Source organism: Opisthorchis viverrini (assembly GCF_000715545.1).
Source record: "Opisthorchis viverrini unplaced genomic scaffold opera_v5_277, whole genome shotgun sequence".
NCBI lineage: Eukaryota > Metazoa > Platyhelminthes > Trematoda > Opisthorchiida > Opisthorchiidae > Opisthorchis > Opisthorchis viverrini.
In genome coordinates, this window is record NW_008751928.1 from 35,698 (window position 1) to 44,305 (window position 8,608).

At 44.6% G+C, this 8,608-nt stretch overlaps 2 protein-coding genes across 2 annotated transcripts in view; one reads left to right on the forward strand and one right to left on the reverse strand.

The window, feature by feature from the left end:
• The window catches only part of T265_14815 (hypothetical protein), a gene marked incomplete at both ends in the record, with an annotated part of 31,949 nt that extends 30,469 nt beyond the window's left edge, over window positions 1-1,480 (reverse strand). Inside the window, one exon of the mRNA XM_009175403.1 lies at window positions 1,425-1,480. Within this exon, the coding sequence (XP_009173667.1) occupies window positions 1,425-1,480 (56 nt within the window). The remainder of the gene's footprint in view (window positions 1-1,424) is intronic.
• Window positions 1-4,962, forward strand: part of T265_09345 (hypothetical protein) — a gene marked incomplete at both ends in the record, with an annotated part of 16,602 nt that extends 11,640 nt beyond the window's left edge. The window contains 2 exons of the mRNA XM_009175386.1: window positions 2,257-4,634; window positions 4,809-4,962. Coding sequence (XP_009173650.1) covers window positions 2,257-4,634; window positions 4,809-4,962 — 2,532 coding nt within the window. The remainder of the gene's footprint in view (window positions 1-2,256; window positions 4,635-4,808) is intronic.
• Window positions 4,963-8,608: the final 3,646 nt, after the last annotated feature.

An 8,608-nucleotide genomic window follows, 5' to 3' on the forward strand; every position in this document is an offset into this window, starting at 1 on the left:
AATTCAATACAACTTTCCAAGTTCAGTAAAACCATTTCAAATCGGCTGCTGACGGAACCGGTGAAAGAGTGGTTTCAGAATAGTGCCAACTGCTGTGATCACATGCTTTTTCATGAAGGTACCACCTTCGGGGGACATCAGAGTGTCTCTCTGACGCATTTGCCTCATTTTTGGGACCAGTGAATAACAAGAACATATTGCTTGCTTTCTGAGTTTTCATCGGGTTGTTTCAAATCGCTTTTGTCAGCGTGTGATGGAATATTTTGCTTTGGTTGCCAGGCACTCAATAGTATTGCACTTCAGTGACCGCTACGTACCACATCAACCTGGTGAACCTGTGTAATCGCCGTCACTCTTTGCAGTCTCTCACTTCCAGTGGATGGGGTTTGTGCCACTTCAGTGAACTCGAACAAGCACTACCGAATCACTGTTCGGCTTGCGCTTCACGCCTGCTAGTGATACTCCAATACTGGGAAGACTTACAGTTAAATATTCTGCTTGCAAATGAACTGACTGATTTGACAGATGAATTCATCTGGCCGAAGGCAAACCAAGAAAGCTATAACTGCATTTACCGAACTTCGACATTCTTGACGCCGATTCGACCTTCGTCCGGTCACTGCTGCAGTATGATTTGTCCTACTCTGGATCAGAAACATGCCTTCTGTCCGCACATGTTTGGAAATTCGGTTTAACCGCACGAATCTATTGCATTCAGTCTCAGCTGGGCTGTCGCATAGACGGCATGTTCAAACTTGCTGAATTATTAACAAGTAACTAATTCTTCAAAATCCCGAATATCGATCCATCTAACCCTTGAGGGAGACTTTGCGCTGCAGTTTTAGTTGGAGGACATCGCAGATGAGGGATCCATTCGAAGCCCGTTTCTATTTCATCACGAAATCATCTACTTTTTGGAAAGTGGATGCTAAGCAAACTTGTGCATAATTTTTCAGACGCCATTGGCCTGAAAAAAACAGCAAGGGTGTCCTCTAGCGGCCTTTCCTTAGTTTTGGATGTTCTCCTAGTAAGAAACCAGCTATTTTTTAGTGGACCAGTAACCTATAGGCGCTAAAAATGTTGTAGCTTTTCCTGAACTGTTTTGGCTTGGCTATTTTCCGTTCGTCCTTGTGTGGACATTCCTTCTGCTTGAGCACACTTATTCTGTGTGTGTGTGTCCACTTGCGTGACTGGACTGAACAAGAAACCAGCTATTTTTTAGTGAACCAGTAACCTATAGGCGCCAAAACTGTTGTAGCTTTTCCTGCACTATTTTGGCTTGGCTATTTTCCGTTCATCCTTGTGTGGACATTCCTTGTGCTTGAGCACACTTATTCTGTGTGTGTGTGTGTGTCCACTTGCTTGACTGTGAACTAGATGCTAAGTACGACTAGGTGAGATTCCGCGAATACAGTCAAACTCACTTTTGAGGAGTTTCCTTTTGGAAACAGAAACCAGGATTTTGTTTGGTCGGACCCATGTGTCAGGTCACCATGGTGTTCGAATGCCACTTCAACTCTCTCATCGGGCGATTAGGGTGATGATGACAAGTTCTCCGTGTACGTTCTACGGCATGTTGCCATTCCGTATCTCTCCCCGGGGAAAGCTGCTGTGTAAGCCCTCCAAGAGACACGACCAAAGTGCTATCTATGTCTCTTTATTGCAATTCGTGTCACTAATACATCTCACTCGCCACCCTCTTTCACGAACGGATGTTATCACCCTCCATTCATGTTCCTAGATAACCTACCTTTCCACCTAGTTCATCCTCTAATGGCAAGGACTTAATCTAAGCTAGATTTCGTTCCCCATATTCTATCATATGTGGAGAAAGATGCAGCGATCTGTTTACTTTTATTAGGCAAATCCATGAGGTCATGTTTGTTTAACCTGGATGAATGTCATTCGGTTGAATGCTGTGCTTGTCAGTTGGTTTCCTTCGTTTCATGAAGGTACGAATTTCACACCTTCTGATCAAAGGGCGTTAACAACTTGGGGGTCCCGCGCATTCTCGGTTGTGCGTTCAATGACGAGTTTGATGTTCTAAAGAGATGGCCCACAAATTAGAATGGCTTTATTAGCGGTTTCCGCGTTCACCGTGAAACTATATGTCTCAAGACCTGAGTAGTATGTATTCCAACTCTGAGGAATAATGACTGACTTTAACAAGATTTCACTCAGCATGTAAATCACTGATTGATTGATGTTATTTATTATGACCAAGGCTTCTCCGCGTAATCTTTTTCTCTGTTACAGGGAAAACAACTTGAATTTCAAATAATCGGAGCCAGGAAAAGATTAATTTGTCTACAACACCTCAAAAAGTTGGAGGTAAATGGCTATATCAACCAGCTGCTTCCTGTCCTGGTGAACAGTCTGCTTGTTGATCTTTTAGATGCAAATGGTGTAAGCCACTTGTGTTCACCATTTGGCGTCCACCGCAGCTGCGCGTCCCTCGCGAACAATATGCGATGTGCTTTGCTAGCTTCCGCACACGAATATTTTCTACTTTGTGCTGATTTGCCGAATAGAAATTATACTGGGTTCGATTATGTACCTATTCAGTATATCAAGTTTACTCCAATTCGTTTGCCAGACGGTGGAAGACCCAGCGTAGCCGGCACTGAGCATGGATGTGCTAGCTACACAGCCTCCCCTATGTTAAATCCCCCTACGTTCGCGCTACCTGCTCATAAATTTTTGCCCGAATTCACAAGCCTACGGAAAGTAGCGCCAGCCTACCGACCCGCAATGTTTCTTCTACTGGGTTCGGATTCCATGCCACGAGTCCGCCTACCAAAGTCACTTCAAATCCTTCTACATAAGGAGGCTGGGTCAGACTATAAAACACGTCGTTGGAATACCATCATATCCTGGTTGTCCCAATTCGCGCCTGGGTCATTTCAGCCTATTGATCAGATCATTGCCTGTTATCCACCGGATGAGAAACAACCCTGGTTACGTAGTTTTATTGAATCTATTCTGGACTATGTGCCAGACCCAGTAATTGGTCGGAGGTTATCATCTTTCCTCCTGGAAGCACCACGGTCCAACCAGCCGAACACTCGAGATCAAGCTCTCTTGAGCCCGAGTTGCCCCGACAATGAGAAGGATCAGTTACTTGATGATTCCATGGATGGAAAGACTTTCATTAGTAAAGTGTTTCAAGGCTATGGCACCACAAAGCTACGGCGGCTTGATTTTACCAGCAGTTGGCCAGCAAATCTTGTCAGGACTTTCCACCAATCACAATTTGCTAGCTATTTATTTGTCCCTTTGTACTGTCCAGGAGGAGTGGTCCTACCCACAGTTGTTGAAAATCCGTCTGTTTCGGCTTCTGTATGGGATGCAGCGTTGCCGCTCCGAGCACTGTTCTATCGACTACTGTCAGGACTGGAGCATCAGTTAGGCTGCCCGGAAAAATTACTCGGCTTGAAGCCCGGTGCTACGGAATACGCTAGACACGGCACATCAATCGTCCGATACAGCATTCCCGTTGATCCGTTCTTTTTGGACTCCAAGACGGATAGCACCGACGAACTTTTAGCAACCGTGCTGGAATTACCCACATTTGATGGTGGAACAAATTTAGGTCCTTTATTTAGTTTATCTTTGTCTTTGTCTCTGTGGCATCGTTGGCAAATATCCAACGGTAAAACGACACCATCACCACCAGAGGAGTCACCTCTCTTATTAGCAGTTGTTCTCTGTGCTGTTGCAAACAGCATAAACTGCAGTAATACATTCGATGTGGAGCTGGTGAAATATTACGGCAGTGTTCTAGGACTTGCGGAGAATATATTAAATGCGACTGACGTGAAAACGGTCAATGTTACGCAATCAGCAAAGCATGTACTACCAGTCACATTTAGGCTAGATTATGTTCATGAATACAACTGTATCCAGATCATCTATGCCTGCTTCAAATCGGTCGTCGTATTGTTGGACCAGCTGGTTCCCACGGAACGACGCTCCAAGTGTTTCCGTTTTTCACCGCCTTGGAAGGTTTTCCCGTCAGGCAGATTAGTTCATTGGTTGGCTGCATGTATTGCTAATCGAGATCCACTAATGAGGCTACACTGCGCCTTGGGTTTTTGGTTGCCACGCTTAGTTCGAGTACATAATCAGACTGCGACTGCTGCGACGTTGCTTCAGCGTGGGATCAGTCTGTTCACCCTCTTTATGAATAAGACACGCGCCATTGTTGAACAACTATCACCAGCAGCACCACTTGGTTATGTCAAACAGAACGTTCCTTTGTTTGAGTTGGATACATTCAAACCGATAGAAATGGAGGACGGTGCTGTAGTTATCGATGGCGATTCCATGGATTCATTAGAATATGTTGAACCCTTCTCTTCTCCGGTGCTCAGAGCAACTTCAACGTCACCTCAAATGTCTCCACAACCTCCATCTCAACCCGATTGTGAGAACACCTCTCGAAATGCCTTTGTAAGTCAACTGCAAAAACAGGCACATGCTAAACACCTAGGCCACGGTAACACCAGCCTTCAGGAGCTTAAATCACATTCGAATCGAAAACCACCCGGAGATCTTCGGAAGCGTAATCGCCAGCAAACTGGCTATGCAGATCGCCTTCGCCAAAGACTTTTGTCCAACCGGGACGAACCAAAGTGAGCTGTTATTGGAGAGTAGTTAACCTGGGCCGGTGAACACCATTCATGTGGTTGGACTCTGTCATTTTCATTTATATCTTATTTTAACTGGGGTTTAAACCAGTGGCTTCTGACACTCGAGCGTCATCAGACTGACTTTTCATACCTGTTTCTCTTTTTCCTACTTCATAGAACGAACTATACTACAGGTGGGTATTATGCATGCAGAGCAATCACTGTTGTTTTCATCCATCCTGTCTTTTTGTCTTACTCCATGATTTCATGGCTTGTAATGTATTTGAGCACAAGTTATTCGATGAACAAAGCTCTTTTTACCGCTTTCTAGCCAGCTGGATTGTTGATACAGAGACTTAGTAATGGTTCTGTCAACCCAGAGTGACATTGAAGGTCAGTATTCGGTATCTGAGAGTCAGTCGAGGCCCAAACGAAACACCATTCTGGGTTTTGAAGGCTTGTCCGCTCGCCACACCATAAACCCAGCTTGTGCGCTAACGTTCTTCGAGGCTGTGAACGACGACCCTATTGATAGGAAATACTGCCGCTTTTAACTCCGCCAAATACTTAGAATATTGCGACTGACGAAACTCGTCTTGATTGGCGACAATCTTGAGTGAAAGAAGCTATCTATCAATATGGAACATTGTTAAGCAGCTGTGGGCCGTTGAATCCCAGGTATTTCGTGTAGTTGCTGCGGCGAATCGGATAACACCTCTTCGGAAAAGTGTAGCTCGGCAGGATCGGAGCATGGTTGTAATACACAAAAGTAGATTGGGAAACTAGTGCAGGTCATAGCATGAGCGAACACACGGTACAAGACGGCACTTTTGGCAATTATGTTTCTGTCAAACGCAAAACACTAGGCATCGGACTGTTTACCGCTATTCGTTTCCTGTGCACACGTTGAAATGGTCGATCAATTTGTTGTTGTCTTGACTACATAACATTCCGGTTTGCTTCAGTCGTAGTACCAAATTAACTTCCTGTCAACAGGTAAACACCGCTCGGATTCTCATACCTTATCAGATACTAGGTACGCACAGAGGACGTTAGAAAACTTAAAATGTTTGGCCATCGGCGTTTTAGCATTGTCCGAGTCTAGTTATGTGTTCCGTAATCCAGTCGACAAAATTCCTCGAGGTGCCTTTGTACCTTATCAGATACTAGGTACGCACAGAAAACTTAAAATGTTTGGCCATCGGTGTCTTAGCATTGCCCGGGTCTAGTTATGTGCTCCGTAAGCCAGTCGACAAAATTCCTCGAGGTGCCTTTTTCGTATAACCAAATGGAGGGTGGAAACGACCGAAACGATGACTTGGCAGGTTTGTCTGAAAGCCATTACCAGCAAACTCAGTTGTGCTTGTCGTTGCCGTCTCTCCGGGTGAGGACTCCGAGAGGGGACAAATCAGGGGTTGGAGACATTGACAGTCGGGCGCGCACGCACCCTAATTGTTGCTTTAATTGCGTGGTTTACGCTCCCTATCTTCCTAGTGAGAATTCTGTTGACATTCCTTAATTCATGGATCGATCGTATCAATTAAGACCTCCAATACTTTGCCAAACATCTCCATCTCACTAGGTGATTGGCAAGCGAAATTGTGGCAGCTATAACTAATGTGTGTGGTCCCTACAACTGAGATGATGATCTCATTAGGTAAATGCGGTGAAGCGCTCATCTTGAATTTGTCGCAGTGGTAAAGGGTGGTTCACATAAGCTGTTCGTTTGTGATTTTATGTGACTGAATGTTCAACCTTACATGTTACCTGGAGATCACTTGCACTCATATTCAAAATACCAAAGCGTATTTTCTGTAAGTTGGAAAAAGTTGTTGACCGTTCATCAATGGTGGCGCGCTGCTTCTCTGTCTGTTCTCAGGAAGGAGCGTTTATACTGAGTCTAAAGTTTCTGTTGTGGGATACCACAATAAAAAAGTTGTTGACCGTTCGTCAATGGTGGCGCGCTGCTTCTCTGTCTCTCCTCAGGAAGGAGCGTTTATACTGAATCTAAAGTTTCTGTTGTGGGATACCACAATGGGCAAAACACCTACCGGGATGCAATGATTATCCTATAGGGAGCATTTGCCCCAGAAATAGCAAAGTCGTTCAAAACATGTTCAGGGTAGTGAGACTGTTTTCAAATTGTAATTAAATCGGAGCATCCTGATTGCAAATTTCGATGCACAGTTGCAGACAGTAGATCAAAGCGGGGAACAGTTCTTAGTGAAACAAATAATGTATCAAGTACTATGAACTGCCATGGTATGGTCATGTATCGTCCACTTTCCTCGCTCACTTCGGAATCACATAAGCCTTGTTCTTGACAATATAATGTAGATGTTATGACGAAAAACCTGAGCACTGTCAACGCGACCCATCCACGTGTTACTCTGTAGCATTGGCTAGAAACGCTGCGATCCATTTCGATGGCTTTTTCGTAGTTATTTTCCATCCAAGCTGTCTGGTTGTACGACAGTGAGCTGTTGTAGAGGCATACTGACCGCGGGAACGAAGCTAACATGGTGAGCACAACGCTTCTATTTTGCAGATTCACTCAGCATCGCGTGGAACTACACCGACTAGCAAAACTCAAGGGGGCTCGATGAGCTTTAATCGTAGCTGTGGGCTGAATGACTGTAGTGTTGAACTTTTTTACTATTTTATATAGAGGCATTTCACTATTAAGTTCCCGCAACATGTTATTTCAGAGGCTTGTTCGGGCCATCTGTGGGTTGAGTATGGCGTTCTTCTCAGTAGGTGAAAAGTGTTCCTTGCTTATCTGGTGCGACGCACCCTTGAGTTTTTCCACCAGTCACTGATGTTAGTCACATGGCCCAGTGAAGACGATTTGCCATCGTAAAAATCTTCAGGTCGGAAGGTCTCGCTGTCTTTCGTATGATGTTTCGACTAATTTCTCAAGATGGCTCAACAGTAATCCTGGAGCGTCCCTGGGGGGGCATCCCAAAAGAAGTCATGACGGAGTTAAAGTATCCCAGTAGATATTCGGTCCTGGTCAGGAAACCCGAAGTACTGCACGTAACCCTAAGAATATCGTAACTTGACATCGGATCGTTCTGTGATCCCCTAGGGTCTGCTCAGGAATACCATTGGGATCCATAAAAATGTTGGGATATTTTCAACTCTTGTCCATTTTACTATACCTCACTGTGACTGGAACAAAAGCGATTTTCCTCACCGGTTTTACATCCGGTAAAGAGTGTGGAATTCCCAAAGCTGCTATGACGTTTGCGCATTTCAAGCGATGCAACATAGTTGCGTGTTGGAATTCGGCCAACACTCATATGCCGATCGAATTATCCCAGATGTAGGTCGTGATTATTTCGCTGGATACATTCTAACTTCAATTACAGGAATAAATACTTCAAGGATAGGAAAGCTGATCGCGCTTCTGTTGTTTACTTTCCATTAGCCGGCCTTGATCAAGAGAAACAATTCACTGGGATGAGGTTCCAGTGCTTTCTTAAAATGGAGCAGACAGAACACTTGCATGGGAGTGTGAAGGCCCGTGGAACCGAAAAACAAATTAGACATTGCTGTACAACTAACCATACAGGTCGCAGTACATTGTTTTATCCTCAGAGTCGGATCATTACGGGGTTTCAATGTATACTATACTATATGAATGAGAGTACAAACATCTGTTGACCTTGACATTCGAGTACTTGGACGCTATAACCTGCAATTCGATCAAACAGAAGAGGGTTAATATGCATTCCAAAGTTTATCTGGGTTCTTGCGGTCGGTAGAATTGTGGTGCTCATATCAGCGACTTGTGTGTTGCTTTTTGTTCATTTATGGAGCGGCTCCCCATACATTCAAACGGCAGCTTAGCCCTCACGATCGCACAATATTCCTCCCAAGTAATATGTGCATCATTGTGAACTCTATATCATGAGCACGAGCAACATCAGGCGGTAAATATCCTGACCAACGCAGTTCCAAGAATCCAAACAAGT